The sequence below is a fragment of the Centroberyx affinis genome, unplaced genomic scaffold (genome assembly GCF_046629955.1).
Source record: "Centroberyx affinis isolate AG114_WGS23_722 - 3 ecotype Tasmania unplaced genomic scaffold, CSIRO-AGI_Caff_v1 ptg001390l_1, whole genome shotgun sequence".
NCBI lineage: Eukaryota > Metazoa > Chordata > Actinopteri > Beryciformes > Berycidae > Centroberyx > Centroberyx affinis.
The window spans coordinates 1,166-25,367 of NW_027279873.1; the positions used below are offsets into that span (position 1 = coordinate 1,166).

Sequence of the window (24,202 nt, forward strand, 5' to 3'; positions counted from 1 at the left end):
TTTGTTTTTATCAATTTTATCCAGCTATATTTAGATGCTTTGGTATAAAGCTGTTTGAGCGTTCATCCAAATAAAGTAGATTCAATTGAATTCAACAGAGAAAATGATAATACTAATACTTATTGATTTTTTTTATTTTAATTAGCACCAGTCATCTATTAATGTCTATAATATTACCTGAATTGAAACGCACTTATTGCTTTTGCAGCGTAGGTTTCTGCCCTGTCATGTTAATAAAGCAGATTTGAATTGAGTTGAATGGAGGGAGGGAGGGGAGGAGGGAGGGAGGGAGGGGGGTGATAGAGAGAGAATGAGAGAGTGGGGTGAGAGAGAGAGACATAGACAGAGAGCACAGAGACACAGAGCGAGAGGGGAGGAGGAGGGGGGGGAGTGAAGAGCGTGCGTGTGTGTGTGTGTGTTTGTGTGTGTGTGAGAGAGAGAGAGAGAGCGAGAGAGAGAGAGAGAGAGAGAGAGAGTCCATCCAGCTCTCAGTCATTCATCTCTCGGGCAGAGGAGAGGAAACTCTACAGCAGGACGGAAAAGACAATTTGAGAAGAAAAAAGGAAGAAGAAAGCGGGTTGAATCTCTCACTGCGTCTCTGGAAGCCTCCCGCTCCAACCTCCAGCCGCTTACTTTTTTGTTTTTGTTTTACACCCAAAATACTATTATCGCAGTCATTTTACATCTTTGGCTGACGCGGAGGGATCTTTCACTCCTTCTACGCTGCGTGGGGATACTTTTTATCACTTCTTCTTCTTCTCCTGCTGTAACAGAAGAGGACACTTTACAGTCTTGGCTGACTCTCTGAACACCAAACACCCAGATTCGTTAACACTTTGTCCGGAGCCGGTGGAGCCGCTCCGTGCGTCGTGCGTAACGGGACTGGTTTGGTTTGGTTTGATTTGGAGAGGCGCAGAGGAGGAGGAGGAGGTGACCCGAGGAGGACGCACCGGGACCAGAGAAGTCCTGGAAAAGCTCCGGGAGGAGGGCGCGTCAAGCTGAGAGAAAGAGAGAGAGACAGCGTGAAAGAGCGAGAGAGAGAGAGCATCCTCCCATCTTTCTCCTTCCCTACAAACACACACCCTTACGACAAAAGAGCTATATTAACCCTATCATATACTTTAGGGGCATAATATCATAGCAAAATAAACACATATATTATAGTGATACCATAAGAGATTTTTTTTTAAACCATCAATCAATTTTAAAGTGCGATAAGGTCGCTATAAACTTACTATTGAGTACCACAGACACACTATATGCTCCTATAGGAATATTATTGGAATATTATAGTGATTTTTCGTCAGGGGCACACACAGAAACACTCTCACATACACACACACACACACACAGGACGCCCCAGCACGCCGCAGAATGGATCTCCCTCCAATCAGAGGTAGGCATGAATTCATCCTGTCGCCATTTGATCTACTGAAGAACTATTGATGATTTGCGTGACCTTGGAATAAAAAAAAAAAAAAGTTCCATCTGGCATTTTTGGTTCAATTATGAGTTATTGAGATAATGTACAGGTTCACAAGCAGCCTCTGCAATGTGGTGGTGGAAGTTTTTTTTTTTTTTTTTATTAGTATTATTATTTTTTTTTTGTATTCATCTAAGTGGGGACCATGAACAACAACAACAAACAAAAAAACAACAGTAGTCTAATAATCAATTCCAAAAAAAAAAAAAAACTATACCTATAGGAATTTCATAGGAATATTATAGTGATGCCATTGGCCATAAAAAATACCATAAAATGTGACAAGGTCGCTACCACAGTCGAAGTCCTTAAAGGCATATTCAAGCAAAATTACCTTATTTTGGTTGTATAGGCTAAAAACTCTATAATATCAAAACGACTCTAAATGCAGATGGAACCTTAATTCCAAACTCACAACCAGATCTGGTGTAACTGCGGCATGAAATACTCAGAGTGCAAAAGAAAATATGAGGACAAGCTGCTCTTTCCATCTGACAGACAGGTGAATCCAGGTGAAAGCTGTGATGTAGTGATGGGAAGATATATCGAAATTCATTATATTATAATGCAAAACTGTGACAATACAGTAAGTATCGTTAGGGAGAAAAAAGAATCGCGATATTACATTAAATTCTGCTGCAAATGAGACGCTTGACCGTCACAGTTTCACAAGCTCTCCATCCACATTATATTATTGTCACTTTGCATCGCTAGAAAGATTTGTGTCTCAGAAATAAACAGAATTCTGCACAGTCAGACTTTGTTGCCATTGAACTTTTATTTATTTCTTTATTACATCGTATCGTGGTTGTATCGAATCGTGAAGCCCATATCGCGTCTCGAATTGTATCGTGAGATAAGCAGATCGTCCTGATCCCTACTGTGATGCCTTACTGATTTCACCTGTTAAATGGAGAATGTGGATGGAGGTGGAGGGGAGGAGGAGATAAGCTAGAGGATTTTTTTCTAAGCCTTGAACCTGTTAATGTGGACGGTGCAGAAGAGACGGTGCAGCTCAGTAAGAGGAAGCTGATGCAAATATTTAGTAGTCAAATTCCCCATTTTGCAGAACTGAGTGAAAATAGTCTGGATACTGAAAAAAAAGGTGTGTGTGGTTTTCCATCTCTTCTCTGTGGGGGGGTGAAAGAGTCGAGGAGCCTTGTAAAGTTTTTTTTATGTTTAACCCCTTTTTTTTATTTCAGAGAACCTCTGCTTTATTAATTATTCACTTCCATAATCCTGTATTTGTCACTAAACCACGACTACAGTTCAGTGTTGTGATGTGTGTTTAAGCCAGTGCACATAGTTTGGTTGCTGAGATAGGCGAGAGTTGATCTGTGTGTGTGTGTGTGTGTGTGTGTGTGTGTGTGTGTGTGTGTGTGTTGACGTGTTTGTTGGCAGGTCATTTTCCTTGCACCCTGGTAGATAGATTGTTCCTAGTGATCCCTTCATTAGGAATAAGTGTGAGTTAAGTTATGTTAATAGATAAAATAGGCTGCATCGTAATCGAATTGTGAAAGTCCTTTAGTGTTTTCAAAGAGTTTTGGAGCAAGATAGGCGACTGTAAGTGAACTCTTTCAATAAGGAATCACTAAGTGGCGAATGAGAGTGTGTTGATGAGCGATCCTCCTGATTAGATTAGTCAAATTAACGGATTATTAGGCTGCATGTTAACATTAGTCAGTGTCTGTTTTAACAGTGTGTGTGTGTGTGTGTGTGTATGTGTGTGTGTAACTGTGATGGGGACATGTGGGGTTGGGATTGATTGTCCTCAAGGTCGGATGCAGAATGTCAATACCCATCTCCGCTGGGGTGGGACTGGAGGGGCGGATGGATGAACAAATGATGGGACGGCCTCATGGAGGGAGGGAGGGAGGGAGAGAGAGAGGGAGAGAGGGAGAGGGAGAGGGAGAATGGATGGAGGGAGGGGACAGTGTGTGTGGAGTTTGGCGGATGGATGAATGAATGATGAAATGGATGGACGAACAGATGGATGGATGAAGGGAGGGGATGGGATGAGTGGGGAGATGGAGCTTTTTTTTTTTTTTATGCCAGGGCAGAAGAGCTAATGCACTGACTAATGCACTATAGAACCACAAAGTTGTGGAAAGAGAAAAAAAAACTCACTTACACACTTTGTTAAAAAGAAGAAAAAAGAAAAGACAAACAGCCTGGACTGTTTCAAGTGAATTTACATTGAAAAAAACAAAAATAATGAGAAAAAAGATCTTCTCCAGATGCCAAAATTTAGACTGGCATGAAGGAGTAAAGATGGTATCTTGATGGTGTTTCTGCTTGAAACTAATAATTTGCGACATTTCCATATAAATACAGTAGAAGTCTCTTCTGCTGCTCTCTGACGTCTGACTGCTGTAACTCAACAGTGATCCGACCTATCTCCAGCTCATAAATCTTCTCCACTGTCTGTTCTAAACAGTCTAAACAGTGTCTGGTAGCTCTTTCCTGGGGAAAATCCTCTCCCACACAGGAAGTGATTTCTGTTTCTGTTTATTTATAAGGACAACACACATTAATCAACATTTCTGTAAATGTGCCAGTGTTAGCCAGCTGGCTAATTTTCAACTGCAGTCCCTTAGTTTGGCGAGATGTTTTAAAACCTATAAAGTGATAAAATTTACAGAACAAAGACAACAAGACGCCATAGAGACAGCAACAGCAACAAACAAGAACTCAAGACAGAACACAAGCCATGCAGAGCAACAGGAAACAGCAAAACATCAAAATACAGCAACAACAAAACACCATTTCGGCACATATAGCCATGCAAGAAACACAAAGCAACAACACAGCCAAGCAATACTGACCACAACCAACTTTTGACACATGCAGACATGCAGAGCAGCAATAAACAGTAGACATAAATAAAATACAACAATCATTATGTTGATCTTGATAAAATGTTACCAAATTGTTAATAAAAAAATAATAAGATACAACACGCTCAACTCACAATAATACCATGACAACTGGGTGCTGGATCCTTAAAGTAGTAGATAATGAAAAAGAAACTAAGTGCTGAAGAAGGGCGTATTGCTCGAAACGTCCGTGTGGCAAATTAAAAAGTCAATTTGGAGTGCTGTCCTAGTTTCTTTTTCACCAAATTGTTAATAAAATATTAGTAGATATTCCATACATACCTAAGCTAGCAGCAGGTTAGCCAGTAATGACAACGATGCGTTTTACGTTTTCCCGGCAGCAGCAGGATGGAGCGCAGGGCAAACCTGAAATCTAGACGAGCTGAAATGCCACCTGATGAACATCAGAGAAGGTTAATAACTGAAAGAACACAAACAATCCATCATGCTTATAGCTAAAGTTACAGAGACTGAAATTGAATTTGTTTAGACTCCGCCCACTTCCCAGGATGCAGCCTGGTCTCCCAAAAGTTTGTGACATAAGCCTGGTGGATACATCTGCCTTCTCCTCTATGACCCACGAATGATTCCCTACTGGTGAAGTCCTCACTTTTAGCAAAAGTTTTTATTTAACCATGACCAAAACCTTAAACAAATTGTTTTACTTGCCTAACTTTACTATAGGATAGAGGAATAATGTCCACACTCCAAAAAAATGACCTCCAACTGCCAATAAATTATTTTAAACATGTTTTGAGCCTCTAATAATTTTTGGGGAGTGCGGACCTTGTTCTTCTGCATTACAACTTCTTGTGGCTTCTTTTTGCAACTTACTGACAAACCGGAGCTGCAACCGGACGTTGTGATGCACCGGTTTCTCAACACAGAAGCGTTGAGAAACAGAATGTGAAAAGGGCCTGTTGGACAGTTTGAACCTAAAAAAAAAAAACAAATAGAAAAATGCAACAAAGTCAACTTTTCCACTATGGTTCAGACCAAAGAAAACAAACAAACAAAAGTTATACTATAAATATTATGCCATTCCCCATTCAGTGTTTCTTAGCAGGTAGGAAAGACCTGAAACAGAATTTAGACAATGTGCAGCTAAATAAATCCACTGACAGCAAAACTAAAGCAATTCTTGAAACAGCACTTAGAGCATGTGGTGCTAAAATCCTCCATTGGTGCTAAAATCCTCCACCAATACTAATGAAATCCTCTGAAATACAACAAACCTCTTCACTGAAACGTCGACTGATGAAATTCTTTGGTAAAACATTTAGACCTTGTGAGGCTAAAACTTTCCATTGGAACAAAGATTCTTTATGGAAATGTGATCCACTGTGCTTATTCAGTGGAGGGGCTGTTATTTGTATAAATCTGATATATCCAGTATATACTGTACATATACACACTACCAGGCAACAGTCTGGACACCTGACTGAGTATTCTACGTTTTTCATTCTCTTAAAGCCATTTTGATCTAAAGGCTTCTGCTTAAACGCTTGAAATGTGTTTCTTAGACAAATATAAATAGTGAAGTTGATCCTATGTATGAATTTCTTTCCAAAGCCTTTGCCTTTCCATCAAGGCAAAGGGCGGCTACTTTAAATAATCTAAAATATAAGATAGTTTTGATTTGTTTCACACTTTTTTGGTCACTATATATAGTTTTGATGTCTTAACTACTATTCTAAAATGTGGTGTGTAGAAACTTTTGACTGGTAGTGTATATATACAGTATATATATTGTTAGTTGACCGGGGGTTTGATTCTTCGTGGAAATACAGAACATAGACTCATGGCAGCCTGCAGTTCATTAAGGCAACTTCACACACTGGCAGCCCAAAAGTTGCAGCGAAAGCTAATTGTTTGAATTTTTTGGATTCCGTTACCCAGAAATCCTTTGAGGTGATGTCAGTAAACTAAAAGTCTTCTTCTTCTTTGTGCCAGGCTGGTGGGGGTTGGTAGAAGAAGTTTTGTGTTTCACTCTCATGTTTCGATGTGTCACTTCCTGTGCGGAGAGGATTTCCCGCCAGCGACCGACCGTACAGCACCTGACTGCAGAATGTTGTCCCGGGGCAAACAGGGTGAAGCCCCGGGACAACAGCCCCGCTTCATGATGTTTAGGCTGATAATACAAGGTGGATTTAGACATAAAACTCTGTCCCGGTGCAGCTTTAAGGTGTTTTGGGTACAAGCTTCCACCAAATGGCTTCCAAAGAATTCCTTCTCTCTCTCCTGGTTTCCTTCTCTGTAGATTGTTTTGACTTTTTCACCTTTCTCATCTCTCTCTCTTTATCTCCAGTTTCAGTCACTTTCATGTTATCCACTTACTAGATCTTCTTTAGCATCACCATCGCTCGCTGAGTCTGTCTTCCCTCCTTCATTCACTCATTTCCTCCCTCCCTCCCTCCTTCTTCTGTCTTTCTCCATCTCCCCCTCCTCTCTCTCTCTTTCTCTCTCTCTTGACAAGGCTTTCTAATCTCTCCCACCAACATCTCCCTCTAATTTGAGATGTTTGATTAAAGAGCAGCAAAAGTCAAAATCTCTCTCTCTCTCCCTCCCTCTCTCTCTCTCTCTCTCTCTCCCTCCCTCTCTCTCTCCATCTGCCTGGACTTGCTGGTCTGCAGTGTCTATTTCAGTCTTTCCGTTGGGGTCAGATTCGGCACATCCGGTATCTCATCCAGTTTATTGTCATTCAATCCCGCTGCGCTCCCGGAGGGCCTCGGGAGGAAGGCCCCTGGGTCTTAGTGCCTGACGGACCTCACGCACGCACGCACACACACACACACACACACACACACACACACACACATGCACACATACACAGAAAAGCTGGTTGCACTGTTATGTGAAGGTTTTGACCCTCATAAACCTGATGGTTTAAATTTTCTTATACAGACGAGTTCACTTTGCTCTCTTTTTTCTATGATTTTGATTGGAAAAGAGATTTCTACTGTATTCTACTGTTTTCATCACATATGTGCGTCTAAAAAAGGTTTCTGCCTGGTTTTATTTCTCTACCTAATACTTCACAATTATATCATTCTGTTAGTTAGTACCTGACAGCCTCTCTCTCTCTCTCTCTCTCTCTCTCTCTCTCTCTCTCACACACACACACACACACACACACACACACATACACACACACACACACACACACAGGAAAGCTGGTTCCTCTGCCACACTCTTAAAAATGGCGTGCTATTTTTAACACACGTGCCTGGCTCTTATTTCTCGACCTGATACTTCTCTGTTGTACACAGTCATGGTCAAGGCCAAAGGAGATGTCATTTATGACATCACTCTGACCTTTGACCTTCTTACCATTGGTTGCTTGTTCAAAATCAGAATGTAGTGTAGTGTAGTTTTACATTTCATTATCTTAATTAAATAAGACAGTCTTTCATGGACCGTAATTCACTATTTTCACTGCCATCTTGGACCAGGACAGCTGAGCCGGGATTGGCTCACATATTAATACATCACTTCTGATTGGTGGAGCTGACTGCAGGCTAGAGTTACATCACTTCTGATTGGTGGAGCTGACTGCAGGCTAGAGTTACATCACTTCTGATTGGCGGAGCTGACTGCAGGCTAGAGTTACATCACTTCTGATTGGCGGAGCTGACTGCAGGCTAGAGTTACATCACTTCTGATTGGTGGAGCTGACAGAGTTACAGTAACTAGTAACTTCAATTCTTAAAATTAGAATGATGTTACATTTATGTGTCTTTCATATTGCTTAATTTGTAGTTAGCACACATTTTATAAAAGGAGAAAAAAGTGAAAAGCACAGACAAAATGCCGCTAAATGAAAAAACACAATCTGAGTCTGCTGGATAGAAATGACTGGCTTCCTGTTTTAAAAACTGAGCAAACGTCTTGGATTGCATTTTAAAACAATAAGTGTGCATGGCCGTGTTGCTGCAACATGTTTGGAAGTGGGTAACGCAAAAGTACTCAAACAAGTCACTTTATAACTTTATTTATGTGTGTGTGTGTGTGCACTTAATCTACTTGTTGGGTCACAAATTTACTGTAGTGGAGTTGTTGCTGTAGGCTACTGCCTTGGTAAAGGTTTATTTAATTTTTTTTACAAAGGATATGTCAATTAGTTTTTGGTTTGTAGTTCAGGTTTTCAGGTTTATGGGTTGTGAATGTGAATTTGAGTGTGATTTGTGAATCCATTGTATGGATCCTATCATGTCTTCACCAATAATACGCGACAACACATTTTTCAATCCACCACACCAAGTATTCTGCCTTGAATCGCGGATCTAACACCGAGGAGAAGAGAGGGAAGAATGAGGGGAGCTGGAGAGGAGAGGAGAGGAGAGGAGAGGAGAGGAGAAGAGAGGAGGGGAAGGAATGTGAGCGGAGGAAAGGACAGGACAGCAGAGGGGGGATGAAAGGGGAGAGTGAAGGTGATGTGAGGGGAGAGGATGGAAGAAGAGAGGAGGGGAGGAGGAGGGGAGGAGGAAGGAGAAGGAAAGGAGAGACAGCAAGGTGGGAGGAGAGGAGAGAAAGAGAGAGGAGAGGAGAGAAAGGGAGAGGAGAGGAGGAGAGGAGAGAAAGGGAGAGGAGAGGAGAGGTGAGAAAGGGAGAGGAGAGGAGAGGAGGAGAGGAGAGAAAGAGAGAGGAGAGGAAAAGAGAGGAGGAGAGGAGAGAAAGAGAAAGAGAGAGGAGAGGAGAGGAGGAGAGGAGAGGAGACAAGAGGAGAGGACGACCCCCCCCCCTTCACCCCCCCGCCCCAAACCAGAGGCGAGGGGTCACAGCAGGCAGTTCTAAAATAGCCTGATACCATGATGTCATCGATGCAGAGTCGCTCCATCGACCATCAGCAGGTCGAGTCCGGACTTGGAGGAAGTAGCCAAGTCAACTGAAACCAGGGGTCCAATCAGCTGAGCTCTGCTTCTTCTTCTGCAGTTTCTTTCTAGTTTTGACTTCTGAATCAAAGGCAGGGAACAGATCAAGGGGTTGATACCTGTACTGTCACAGTTTTTAATTGTTAAATCCAGCCAGGTCAACCAGACTCTTCACTTGCTATGAAATCATGTTGTAGATTAGATTAGATTAGATTTTATTTCGAACATGTTAGAAAAAGTAAAAAAACAAAACAAAAATAACCAATAAAATTAACAGCAAACATATACAGCAAACTCTCAATAAACAACATAAATAAATATTTAATGTCCGAAAAGGAGTAGGAAGAAGTGAATACTGTTGTAAAAATCAACTCCCGACTCCTTTATAGAGCACGATATGATTAATAAAACAAAGAAAAATAAAGTGTTATTATTATGAAAATGTAACTTTTAAATCAAACTATTTTTATCTCTTTGTATGGAAATGAGGATTTTGACAATGTCACACAACAGGAGATATACTTCTGGGTTCTTCTATTAGTTTGTATAGATGGACTGCCGCCATACACTGATGTGTACACATCTGACCCTGCCAGTGTCAGCACCTTCCTCTGTACAAAACCAGTTTTATTGTGATACCAATACCAATAGTTTTTGGCAACTTTTGAATACCTACAGTATTGTGTGTACACTTTACACACAATATACATCATATGATTTTCAAATAGTAGAAATCTTGTTTTAACTCTAACTTTCTCTCCTGGAAATGTATCAGACAAGTCAAAACTCACCTTTAAATGTCCAGATAAGAGTGCAACTAGCTAAATGCCTCGATGGCAGATTGTACTCGCAATTATTTTTTTATTTTTTATTTATTTTACCTTCATTTTACTAGGAAGTCCCATTGAGATCAAAAATCTCTTTTACAAGAGAGACCTGGCCGTACAGAATCACAACATATAATACAACATGATATACAAAAATCCACAATAAAACAGAAGAACAGCTATTCAAACACAGAAAGACAACAGAAAAACAACTACATATCTCCATCACCACATTCTTTATGATGCCCTTAAATTCATCAATGGATATAAATGTGTCTAATTTTAGATCATTTTGTAGATTATTCCGTGCCCAAGGTGCATAGTAGGAAATTGCAGTTTTCCCCAGATCTGTCAAAACCCGGGGTTCATTACAAAGCAACCAGCTTCACCAAAGTTGATCTAGACAAGAGGCTCAGTGACGCGCGCGTGTGTGTGTGTGTGTGTGTGTGTGTGTGTGTGTGTGTGTGTGTGTGCGTGTGTGTGTGTGTGTGTGTATGTTGACAGTTCATTAGAATTGGTTCATAAATTTAGGGTTAGGCAAGGTATTTGAGAGATATCCCAGAACTTCCCCTGTACCACCCAGTGATGACACATGGGGTTGGGGTTAGTGAGGGTTATATCCAGTTCATAAATCTCCTCCACTGTCTGTTCTTAACAGCCGGTGTCTGGCAGCTGTTTTCTGGGAAAAAAATCCTCTGTTGCACAGGAAGTGATGTGTTTTACCTTTCCGGGTTTGTTTGGAATAAACAGAAGAAGAAGAACTGGGTAGTTAGCATGAGCAGCGATAGCCGCCATGGCTGAACAGACGAAGAAAACAGAAACTCAAACTGCAGGGACAGAGAATACAAGCTCCGCCCACACTGTTTGATTGACAGGTGATCTGTAGGAAGAGCAGTGCAGAAACACCACAGTGAGGCTGAGGGACAAAGATGGAGACTGAATCGTCAAAACACAGATTTTGCAGCTTACTACTGTAACTTAAATGTTGAAGTAAATTGCCTAAACTGTCAATTGTCCCTGTATGGATGCTGACTTCTTCCAGCGTTTGCACTCTGGATAAGAGCATCAGTTAGCAGAGAGAGTGTGTATGGTGTGTGTGTGTGTGTGTGTGTGTGTGTGTGTGTGCCCCAGGGCAGCAGAGGCTCAGTCATTACTGATACTCCCTCAGCACCGAGGTCCATCCTCAGGTTTCCACTGACGGCCTCTGGAAACACCAGCCCTCCCTCCTTCCCTCCCTCCTCTCTCTCTCTCTCTCTCTCTCTCTCTCTCTCTCTCTCTCTCTCTCTCTCTCTCTCTCTCTCTCTCTCTCTCTCTCTCTCTCTCTCCCCATTTAGTTCAGTTCAATTCAGTTTGCTTCACTGGCATGTTACATGTTAGACGAGCAATATTGCGGGAATTTATCACACAAAAGAAGACAAATGTAAGAGCAACAAACTTCCCCTGTGTGTGTGTGTGTGTGTGTGTGTGTGTGTCACTCTCTCTCACTTGCTCTCTCTTTCTTTGACTCTCGCACTCTCTCTCTCCTCTCTCCTTCTCTCTTTTGCTTTGTCCTCCCTGGTCTTTCTGTTTCTGTTATGATATCTTTTGTTATTTCTATTTTCTGGGATATTTTACATGTAAAAATAACAATAAATCTTTTGATTTAAATCTTTAAATCACACACAGTATTTTGAAACAATAAAAAAAAGAAAAAAATAGAAGTCCACTGTAGCCTCTCTGACTTTATCCACTGAGGAAAAAAAAGTGTTGCAAATATTACCTAATTGATAACAAAATAAATAGAAGTCACAATACAAAACGTGTTTGTGTTAGTGTCTGTGTTCAACTTATAGAACTTCATTCTGTTAACATGAAAGGATTTTTTTTTTCAATCCACCTGTGATGCCTCGCCTTAAAATAAATAAAAAGACTCAATACGAGATTAAATAATTTGAAATAATGAATTAATAATAATGAAATAAAATTAAATAATTTTCTGTTATGATGTGATAATGTTGTTCATTGAATGTTGAGGATGTTTCAGCTGTGATGAGAGTCACCAGTTGTTCTTCACATTTCGCAAAGTGAAGCATTCACTTTCGTTTTGTGTAGAGAGAGAGAGAGGGAGGGAGGGAGAGGGGGGGAGAGAGAAAGAGAGAGAGGAAGAGAGAGAGAGAGAGAGAGAGAGAGAGAGAGGGGTTGATAAACAGATCACATTAGTTTACCTTGGGACCAGCAGACACTCCCATTCCCTCTTCTCTTCTCTTCTCTTTTCTTCTCTGTTTTCCTCTTCTCTTCTCTCTCCTTACCTCCATTTTCCTCTCCCTCTCTCTTCTGTCCTCTCTTGTCTTCTTTCCTTAACTCCTTTTTCCTCTCCTCTTCTTTCATTTCTGCACATTCTCTCCTCTCTTATCCTCTCCACTTTCCTCTGCTCCCCTCCTTTTCTCAGAGAAAAATAAATGAATGCATGAATGAATGAATGAATGACATAATACGACATATGATGAACATAAAAATGAATGTCAGGAGAGTGAGCCACGCTGAGCATAAAGCCCAACAGCTGCACAGGAAATAATGGAAAAACAAATAATGTTTGTCATGAGTATGCAAGTAAAGAATAGCTCAAATTAGAGATAGTAACATTATTTATAAAGCGCCCATTTTCCCATTTCCCATGCCCTAAATAAACTGCAAAATACAATTTTCCTGTTGTTAAATGTCAATGAAAAACAAAAAACAATTTCAAATTTATTAATCTTACTAAACAAAACCTCTCTCTGGATATACTTAAAAGGACAATAACAAAACAGTCCTCTACAAATGCATCGACAAGGCAATGATTTGACCCAGTTTATAGGCTTGTATTTTTTTTATGTTTTTATGGCTTTTTTTTTTTACTTTTATTTATCCAGGGAAGGTTGACTGAGCAGGCATGAGTCTACTGCTTCACATTCATAAAGTTGCACACATTCATAATAAATCATAATGTTCATAATATCATAATATATATATAATATATGTTCAGAATATATCAGCCTGTCCAGGGAGTCAAACTGTTGCGGTTGATGTTGTACGATAAACAATTCCCAAACATTAAATATTTAAATCGGTCACAGGTAAATAGTCATGAAGACCAGATGAAACGTTACATTGAAATAAAGTACTGCAGGTATAGATAGTGAGCAGGAACTGTTTATCTCTTCACTGGTTAATACAGTGAAATAAGAGAGGTAAATTATGACCCTATTGGCTTTCCATAGAGTTGTGTTTCATGCCCTGTGTGATCATGGTGTCTTCTGCTTTAGGAATAACACACAGAATAACACTGCTCCAGTCAAGGTGTTAGAGCAGCCATGCAGCAACAAGGAATACCAAAAAATTGTTCATATGACATGTTGTCAGATATCAAGAAGTCTTGCTGAGTAAACTAAACCGACTGTCAGAGAAATTCACGAAAAGTGGCTTATTGGGTAAAATCGTGTTACTTATGTCACATTTTGCTAAACCTAACTAGACACTACAACCAGATCAGGGGCCGAATTCACCAATGTGTTCTTAAGATAGAACTTAAGAAATGACATAAGAGGAAATTTTAGGAAGTTCTTAAGAAGGCTCTTAAGTGGAATTCCTCAATATTTTCTTAGTAACAGTCTCATTTCTTACGAATTTCTTTAATTTTCCAACTTAAGAACTTCTCAAAATAGGGCCTGAATTAATTCTGGTTAATAAACTTTAGGCTTACTGCTATTGAGGCTAGGAGACAAGGCTAGGAGGGTAGGAGACAAGGCTAGGAGGCAACCCAAAATGCTTCCATCTACAAAACATTACACACACTATTTAGGGCAACTAGAGCAAAGATTTAAACATTGGTTGCTGTTGGTAACTGTAAAATTCTTCTTCAGTTTCTATTCATTCTTCTTATTAAGGAGAAAGTTAAGAAAATATATAAGAACTGTTTTTGAGAATAGCATTTTTCCCTATTTTTTTTCTTAAGACTAAAGACTAAAGACTTTCTTAAGAGGATTTTGTGAATCCGGCCACTGATCATTCAACATAACTGTTGTGCATGTGAACACACCTGGTGAGCCCTACATGTACCAACAATATTTAAAGGATATTAGGCAACTTAACCAGCAACAATTCCACATATTATATTTTTCAGAATTCTTGAACAATTAACTTTCTTTCACTATTTCTGCATTTAGCAGTTTGGAGATGTGAGGTTTTAATCAGACAGAGAGTAGCAGCATCCGAACACCACCCCCCCCCCCCTCTGGGAGACGTTTCCATGGGAACCGTGTTTGGGAAGTCAACTCCCACTACCCAGAATCCTCACACAAGCACACACATGTAACACATAACACACAAGTGTACACACACACACACACACACACAACAGGCACAGAGCCTGAGCTCCGGCTGTAATGTGAGAAGGGAGGGTGTTGCCCACCCCGCCCTCCTCCATCCTCTCTCACTCCCTCCGCCATTCCTTCCATCCATCCCTCCGTTCCCCCCGCCTCCTCCTCTCATCCCAGCTGTGTTGTTTTGGAGGATTGATAACAGACAGACACTCCCCGGCTTAGCCATCTATCTAGAGAGAGCAGCTATGCCGAAAACAATGCTGCCCTCCATCCAGAGTCCGAAAGAGAACGAAACGAGCAGATTGGTGTTTTAGTCAGACAAACTTTCCTCAGAGGCAGAGCGGCTCTGGAGGCAGAAATAATCTGATTGGTTGAGTTAAACCTCAAGCGCAAGCTAACTGGCAAACTTGAGTGGCAAAGAAGGAACTCTTTGAATATAAATGGCAATTACTTATTTTTCCATTAATTCATGTCCAAGGCATGTCAGCAGCTAGCTATCTTACCTAGATAGCTGCAAAAACTATTAAGGCAGTTCAACTTAAAAACATCAGTTTCCTTGCTGCTTTAAAATTGTGAGTTGACTGAAGTAGTACTGAATAGTTAGGTCAAAGATCATTAGTTAATTGTTCTAATGTAGAAAAGCTAACTGAGTGAACTTAAGACAATAAGTTCAATCAACAAATGTCTAGTCATGCTGATTCATGTTTCCCAGTTGAATGCATTAACTGATGAACTGAAATCCAGTGTTATTTATTTTTTCACAAGGTTTGCTAGGATTAAGTTCAAGTTCCTCTTGTATGACATGATTAATACACAGTTCAGCATATAGTCTGCAGCTGCAATACACTTACTTGTAGTGGATTGTACTTGCCATGTGCATCAGAGAGAAACTTACTTGATTGTGAATTCCCAGATACATTGATAAGATAGATAGTAGATTTAATTATGTTTTTTTGTTTTTTTTTAATCAGAAATTGACCTATTATTCACCAAACCTACATACATAACAAGTCTCTATCCTGTAACTTCATTCAAACCAGAAGAAGGAAGTGTTTCTGGAGAGTTGCAGTATGCAATGCATACTGCATTGCATTCTGCTAATAAACTAACAGTGTTGAGTTTAGTGAATTCTTTATAAGGTGTTCTTTCAAGTCATAATTTTAAGTCAAAAGATGTGAACTCATGATTTTAAGTCATGAAGCTCATAACTAGCACTTTTAAGTTGAAACTGACAAACACACCTATATACATTGTGTTAATGGATAAAGATGAGTTGATTTCACTGAATCGCACTATGAGTTTTTACAGTGGGCTATTATGGTTAGTTTGAACTTGGAAGGTCAGCTAGATAACTAGCTTACCTAGATAACTTAGTATGGCTAGATAGTAATTTTTTTAGTCAGCAGTAAGGTCATTAGGCTTCATAATTAGCTTCCTCCTCTGTTAGCCTTTGCCTTTTTCACTGGGCTTATTGGGGTCATATTGGATTTACTGTAAATATGACCTGCCGACTGGGAAAAAATGTCCACGTCAACCTCCTACTGGCAGCAGGATAAATGGGACTTTTTTGCTAGCTAAGATTCCTCCCACTTGGCATCATGAATTGCAGAAGTGTGTCAAGACGAGCGGTAAACCCTGCTGTCAGCGGTCCAAGGTTCCTCTTGCAGATTACACTGCCTTTTAAAGGGAAGGAAACGAGAAGATTTGATTGGTCACGACTGTCTCAGCCCCAACCACACCTACTGATGGTGTATTGCTCCTAACCTCACCCCATTTCCAACTGCACTGCAGGTGCACCGTGTGCGTCTGGCCACGAAAACACCACACAGTGCTGTGCGCCAAATTGACCAAGAGTGAACTGGATGACAGGAATTGTGAACCAAAGTGCAAAGTAGGAGAGTGACAAAGTGAAAGGGACTGTCTTCATTTTGCAACATTAGCTTGTTAGTGGGCACAGAACACAAACGACTGTATGCACAACTTTATATGTAAAATTAATTTGATTAATCATGTACCATTAAAGTTTAAGCTCAGGCAATGCTGAAGATCAAGCTTAACCCTCATCCTACCAACATATTTAACATACAAGGACTACCGATAAACTACTGTAAGAAACAACCATCATAGCAAAATGTTAACTTATTTCTTCTCAAAACATTATTAGTTATGTAATTAATGTCATCTGAAAGAAAAAAAAAAAAAAACAGATTATTATTATTTTAGGAAAGTTACAGTTAATTAAATGATGTATTGTATTTGTGACTTTGAACATCATTTTACCTTAGGAAGAGCAGTATTTAGGGTCACAGAGCACATGAGGAAGTGCCCCTACCCCCCCTGATAGTGTGTGATACTTTAAATAAGGACCCATGGCAAACATGACCTCAATAAATAGTTCCATCTATTAAAACTGCATAGGTGGAATCGGGTGCTTTTGACTGGAGTCCCCCAGGACCCCAATACATTGGTATTTTTAAAAAGCACTAATAAAAACAGAAACAGAAAACAATGATATGAAGTCATTAGGAACAAATTGATTGAAAAAGTCATGAAAAATTGGAATGATAGAATAAAGCACCTGTGAGATATGACAAAAAAGTATACCTCTGGGGTCTGCGGGTACCCCAGAGGTAGGATGAGGGTTAAGGAAGATTATAAACACTTTAAAGGTAATGCTGTGTAGTGTTTACAGTGCATGTTGGCGTGATGTCAGGTGACTGCAGCTCAGAGAAATCTCTCCGCTCGAGTTTCCTGCTTGGAATTCGGACTTGAAGAGCCGTTCCATGTTTCCTCGTTGGAAGACAGTATTTCAAACTTTCTGATATGTCCAGAACGCAGCATTAGTGTTGGGGTGTGTGTGTGTGTGTGTGTGTGTGTGGGTGTGGGTGTGGGTGTGTTTGTGTGGGGGGGGGGGGGTCGCCTCAACCATCAGCAAGTAAATATGAGGTCATGGAAAGAGACGGCAGGCTTCTTCTTTTTAACAATTAGATGGGCTGATAGCTGGGCAGAGAATGGGCCACCGCTCCGCTTGATGAGATTAGTCACCAGGACTTCTCCTCTCTCCTCCGACTAATTTGAAAATGCATCCTCATCTCCCAACCTGGGCCTCCTTATCTGCTGCTTTATGGCCGGGCCGCTGGGAGGAGGGCACTGTGTGTGTGTGTGTGTGTGTGTGTGTGTGTGTGTGTGTGTGTGTGTGTGTGTGTGTTAGTACCTCTATGTGTGTTTACAGTATGTCTCATTGTGTGCATGTGTGTGTACTGTAAGTGTGTGTATGTGTTAGTGTCTGTCTGAGTGCCTGTGTTAGCCTACATGTGCATGTGTAAATGTGTGTGTGTGTGTGTGTGTGTGTGTGTGTGTGTGTGTGTGTGAGGCTGGATGTGCACCTGAAGCAGAGATTGTCCAGAAGTCTCTCCCCGGAAGCCTGCAGGACAGGAAGAGTTTTTTTCCCCCTCCACTCTGCTCATCACCACTCCCTCCTCCTGCCTCCCATTGATGGATTTCCATTCTTGGGTTTCATCCAACAACCCACACCCCGCTCCACACACACACACACACACACACACACACACACACCATCACTTCTTAGCTAGAAAAAAAGCCTTCTTTTTTTTTTATTTTGGCAACATCTTTGTTGCTAAGTGGTCATTCCTGCTGTGTTTTTCACTACAGTCTTTTTCCTTGGATTCTCTGTTGATGCAGTTTGAGTTTCTCTTTTCTTTGTCTGTTCAGTCATGGTGGCTATCGCTGCTCATGCTGACTACCCAGTTCTTCTTCTTCTGTTTATTCCAAATAAACTACCCCAAAAACATCAAACATCGTTCAAAAGCCAATTTCAGGCAAATGGGGCGATTTAGGCATGAACACACACAGTCACAGACAGACACACAGACTGATAATATATTATTTATCCTATTCATTTACTGTTATTGTAATTCTGTTCGGTAACTAAGAGAAACAGCCTTGTATTTATCTTGCCCACCATGCATTTTTTTTTTGTTTATCCAGCAGGTTTTGAAAGGGTTTCATCAGCCCAAAGGTCACAGAATTTTTCTCAACCCATATAATGATAATAACCTTTATTTGTATAGCACATTTCATACACAACATGCAGCTCAAAGTGCTTTACATCAATAGAAGGCAGATAAAACACAGATAAAAAAATAAAATTCATATAAAAGAACAAGCAACATGCATTGCATTAAAATAATCAAATCAAGTAAAATAGAAAGATAAAAGAACACAACAAATACTCCCACTTTTAGATGCACATTGTGAGTGAATCCATATGTTTTTCTTTAATTTTCTTTTCCCCTGTCCTTCCTGATTCTAGGATCAGATGATCCCTCAGTTGAAGTTAAAACATGAAAATCACCAAAATTGGAGTAACAACAGTGAGTGAGTCATCTGAACCAGACAAGGGCTGAGAAAAACACACACTGCAGAAAAGTCTGTTTTTATAGATAATTTCTCTTTCGTTTCCAATACACTTTTACTTGTTTCAAGAATTTGTAATGGTTTATTTTTATTCAGATCCCCGTTAGTTATTAGTACAGTTACTCCTGGGTCACAATAAAAGCGAGTGGCATTATCTAGTGATTTCCAGGCCATTTGTTTCAAGAATATTCTTTAAAGAAGTGAACCAGTCTCAACCCACTGGCAAGATGGTTTATTTGACTTGTTTTAAAGAAAATATAACAGTTTACGACTCAGTATATGGTTAAGATGGATTTCTTTGCAGTGACACCCCCCCCCCACCCCACCCCCTCCTCCCTCCTCTATCTAATCTTATGATCTGGGCTGCTTTAAACGCATTTCCATTTGGCCTCATTACTCTCTGAGAGGACCGGCCCCATGTGAGGAACTAGCCAGCTATCTCTCCCCCTTGGCCACTTGGCAAGGCTACAGCTTCTTTCTTTGTGTGTGTATGTGTGTGTGTGTGTGTGTGTGTGTCTGTGTAGGAACCCCCCGCCCCCTCCCCACCCCAACTGACACACACAAATACTGTACACCCATGCACACACACACACACACACACACACACATACACACATTTTCTCCCCAAAGCAAGGAGGAGATATCAAGCTATCACATTCAGCTCAAATTAGCCTCAGAGTTTCTTGTCAGAGTTTGGTCTTTTCATTAGGAACAACGGCTTCTCTGATGTCTAAACAGGGAATCTAGTCAGTTGCATATTCAGCTGGACTTGGACCTTTAATTTGGTTTCAATTGTCTTTTTGCTCATTTACATTGTTGTAAGTTGTTTGTTTGTAAGCCATTTTTACATCATATGCATTTAGCTGACTTCTTAACCAGAGCGACATAAGTTACAATGAGTGCAACAGCAGGAAGAGTTAAACTCCTTGATTACCAGCTACAAGCAACCAATAGTAAAGAGTGCAAAGGTCAGAGCTATAATGCAGATGTAACAAATATTCCAGTGACCCTTGGATGATCATGTGTGATAGAAAAGTGTTAAGATAAAGAAATAAGAGCTGAGAAGAGAGGTCAAACTTTTTTCTTTAGTGTTTGACTTGATGTGGTTTTCTTGGCTGGGTCTGGCTAAGTATAAAGGGGCAATAAGTAAAATGCCCTGTAGCACAAAATGACCACAACATATCTGACGCAAAATGTTTTTTTGGTGAGATGCTGAGACTTCTGGCCTTCTGCCCCATGCTCTATTTTGGAACACATGTTGGATTCATTCTTCCATTTTCCAAATTAATCACGATACTACATGCTCTCGTTCTTTCTTGCAGTCGGTTTACAGTAAGAGGGAATTGTCCTTTGGGAATTGATTGTTGTGGAGTGGAGTGACCTGCCATTACTGAAGAGTCTTTTCAGTGTTTTGGCAATGTTTTGGTAGAACCACATGACATGTGTCCTGGCATGTGCTCCGACCCTGGGTCCCGAGGCGAGGCTAAATTTAGAGGCTGTAAAATACAAAAAAATGGTTAATTCTTCTTGGTGGCTTTGTATAGCCAAACTGGTAGAGCAAAGCACTAACTGTTCCAAGGTTAAGGGTGCAATTCCCTCAAAAACCTGCTGAAACCATGCTAAAAATGCATGAACTCATGGTAAGGATAAAACCAACTACCAAATGACACCGTTAAAGCTACAAAATGCACGTTTTCAACTTGAGCGAAGTGTTTGCTAGTCCCGCCCTCTTCTCCCTCGATTGGTCAAGCTCCCGCCCCAACACCTGTCACTCATCTTGATGAGCTGTCATCTATCCTCTGCAAAGCCTCCACAGGCGCTTTGGAGCAGGACGACGACGTTCACTGTGTTTTTGAATGGGTCTTGTCACAGGGTTAGGGGTTAGCCGCACTTTTAGCTTCTCCGTACTTTCTTTTCTTACTGCTTTCTCGCTTTAAATGCAACTCAACCTTCTTTAGGCATTATGCTCTGATCCAGAGAGACTTGAGTTTGTCTCACTCTGGGACACTTTGACTGGACACATGGCTGTTGATGGACAATCGCTGGCTGTTGCAGGGATTAAACCTGCGACCTTACTGCTACTCGACAGTCTCTTTAAGTACCAGGCCTCGCTGCCACCCGCTCTGTCTGCAGGTGGGTCCCCCTCCTTGGCCCCAGCAGCTGTGTTCAACAGATGCTAAATTACAGTGTGGACCTGATGGATCTATCCCTCTGGCTCTGGCAGGCTAATAATAGCGTTAGCCATGAGCAGTGGAGAACCTCAGTGGTCATAATGACATGGCTGATGTTTGTGTGGATGCTGCACTGCAATAAAAGTCCATCTTCGATCAAATGCTGAATGTATATTTGGAGAGTAATATGCGCAGTTTGTTGTATGCGATGCACTGTCCCCTTGTGCAGTATGTGAGCTCCTGTTGTCCTGTACCAGTATCTACTGTGGTACTGTCTTAGTTGTCAATATGTCTCTGTGCCAATAATCAGTAAGAAGAAATTCCTATCCATTTATTGTACATGTGTATAAAGTGGTTTGATTATTCATAATTGTTCAATCTTGTAGTCATCATCTTTTTTTGCTTACTACAATTGTTTTATTAAAGGGGCAATAGGTAAGGGTCAGTAGGATCAATACCAAAGACTCATCGATTACTTTGGCAGGTGATGAGATTCCTGGTTTTCCAAACATACTCATTTGCTTGATTGCTGTCACCTGCCAATCAAACAGTGTGGGTGAAGCTTAGATTTTCTGTAGGTGGCTCTTTTCTTTGTCTGTTCAGCCACCGTGGCTATCACTGCTCATGCTAACTACCCAGCTATAAAGGTTGGATCACTATTGTGTTATATCATTTGGCACAACAGGGTAGCAAAATGGACATTTATTTCTATGAAAATGTTGTGGATTATTACTTTAAAGAACATATGAATAAAAAGGGCATATTTTGCAGTGTGGGAACTGTGCTGCCTGTCTGGTTCAGATGGGTCATTCATTACAGTGTGGTGCTGCTTAGTCATGTTCATCAAAACTGTATGTGGGGCAAACATATGGTTGTGAATATGATATGTGAGAGGGCTTGTCTGGACTCAGTCAGAAAGTATCTGAGGGGGTTTGGTGGCAATTCGCTCACTCACTGGTGACAATGACCTTAAAATTATATAAGTGGGCTTGTGACTGCAAGGTCACTGGTTCAAAACCCTGGTCTGGTTGGGTCTTGCTTATTTTTATTGTGTTAATTGTAACAATAGCACTAATGTGTCTTCCATCTATTTCTGTCTGTATAATTGCAGGGTTGTCTGATGGAAAACTGTATTATGGTCAAGGCTCATATTGTGATTGAACCATCAAAAAAGTTAAATTAAGCAAGAATGTCAGTAAAATGTCGTTCTTTCTCTCTGTGTGCCTGCAGGTTTATCTGATGTGCCGTGAGAGTTGGGAGCGCCCTGCCCCAGCCTCGGCCCCGGCCCGGTCCCCGGCCTTGGTGCCCCCCTCCCCTCACCAGGATGGACCCTGCCCATTCCTTCAGGATGGAGCTGGACGGGCTGGACCTTCAGCAGGTCCCAGTTCTGTCCCTCGAACAGATCCGCGCCATCCGGGCCAACAACGACTATGTGGAGCGGCCCGTGGCGCTGGAACCGGCCTCCCAGTCCGGATTTTTCTACGCCCATGATGAGCGCTACCCTCATGGAGGACACTCCCATCAACCGCAGCCTTCCCTCCACTCGGCCCTGCCCCGCAGCCAAAGTCAGCACCAACACGCCCACCTGGCCCACCTGAGCCGCTCCAGCACCATCAGCTCCTCCATGTCTCGGACCAGCGGCACCTCAGACCAGCGGCTGCTGGCGGGCCTGACGCCCTCCCACTCCGGTTCGGTGGTGCGTGCCCAGCCTAAAGGAGAACTCAAGCCTGAGGCTTCGCTGGGTAAAGGCCTGATGGAGGATGAGGCAGAGCTGGGGCTGCATCTGTTCATCTGTGAGCGGTGCGGTCGCTGCAAGTGCCAGGAGTGCTGCGCCCCACGCCGCCTGCCCTCCTGCTGGGCCTGCGGACAGCGCTGCCTGTGCTCCGCCGAGAGCGCCGTGGAGTACGGAACCTGCCTGTGCTGCGTTAAAGGCCTCTTCTATCACTGCTCCGCCCAGGACGACGAGGATAACTGTGCCGATCGGCCGTGCTCCTGCGCTCCAGCCCACGCCTGTGCCCGCTGGGGCACCATGGGGCTGCTGGCGCTCTGCCTGCCCTGCCTCTGCTGCTACCCCCCTGCCAGGCTGTGCCTTGCCCTGTGCCAGTGTGCCCACGACCGCGCGACGCGCCCCGGTTGCAGGTGCAGCAACACCAACACTGTGTGCCGCAAGATCTCCGCCTCCAACCCTAACCCCGGCCATCCGCCGCTCCGGAACAAGGCCCTGGAGAAGCCGTTATGACAGGCTGGGATGGGGGCCAATTAAATCTGTTTCCCTCAGCCGTCGCCAAAGCAACGCTGTCGCCATTTAATAGTGCCATGACAGCTGACGTCATGGCAACAACGTCATTGTGACCCACCTACCTACATATGACAACCCAACCTACCAACTGACAAACCGTGAGCTGTTGTTCACCTAATGTACCTTGTATTTACTTCTCCAGCTCAGGAGGGACCAAAGCTTTACTGTGCCTGTTCATGTTGGAGACTTAATGCCTAAAAACAAAAACAAACAAAAAAAAAAAACCTGAAGACAGCTGATATGCTTCGCTGGACTGCCTGCCAACCTTAACCGAGACTTCCAGACAGACAGGCAGACAGACAGGCAGACAGACATCACCTCTCTCAGCCATCGGTGGTGTAATTTGGACCTGTTGAAATCTATTTATTTATTTATTGTTGAACCTCCTTCCTCCCCACCCCTAGCGAGGCGTAGCGCAGAGTGGAGGGCAATGGACCGCTTCAAATCAGGGAGGAAAGAAGCCTGTGGCAATATGTAAGGTCCACGCCAACAGTGTGTCTGTCCTCCAGGGAGAGAGAATCAGCGGGAGAGAGAGAGAGAGATCTGCAGATTGAGGACTTAAACCAGAATGAGATTTGGGCAACTCCAAAAAGGCAGAAGATAATGGAGGGATAGACCGATGTCGTGCCACGGTGGATATCCGACTGGGGCTTCAAGCAAAGCACCCTGGCCTAAAGTCGGAACAAAGACACCTCTAACAAATGTTTGACACCAAAAAAAGGGACCATGTACTGTGTGAACTGGGCGAATCTCAATGCTATTAAGCTCATTTGTAAAAGAAAAGCACTGTGAGGTAGATGGACAATATGTTCCCCGGTAGCCCAAGAGCTGAATGAGGGATTATTTAATCTGGGGGGAGGGTGCATCCATTGTGACCAGGCAGCATGTGTGTGTGTGT

General features: G+C 42.0%; 1 protein-coding gene across 1 annotated transcript; it reads left to right on the top strand.

Moving 5' to 3' along the window:
* The first annotated feature begins 22,329 nt into the window (after positions 1-22,329).
* LOC139649699 (protein sprouty homolog 3) lies at positions 22,330-23,244 on the top strand. Its single transcript, XM_071526177.1, has one exon. The coding sequence runs from the start codon at positions 22,330-22,332 to the stop codon at positions 23,242-23,244; it is 915 nt and encodes a 304-aa protein (XP_071382278.1).
* The last annotated feature ends 958 nt before the right edge of the window (positions 23,245-24,202 follow it).

Excerpts from the sequence above, each read along its gene's own strand:
- LOC139649699 (XM_071526177.1), top strand. The coding sequence starts at position 22,330 with ATGGACCCTGCCCATTCCTTCAGGATGGAGCTGGACGGGCTGGACCTT.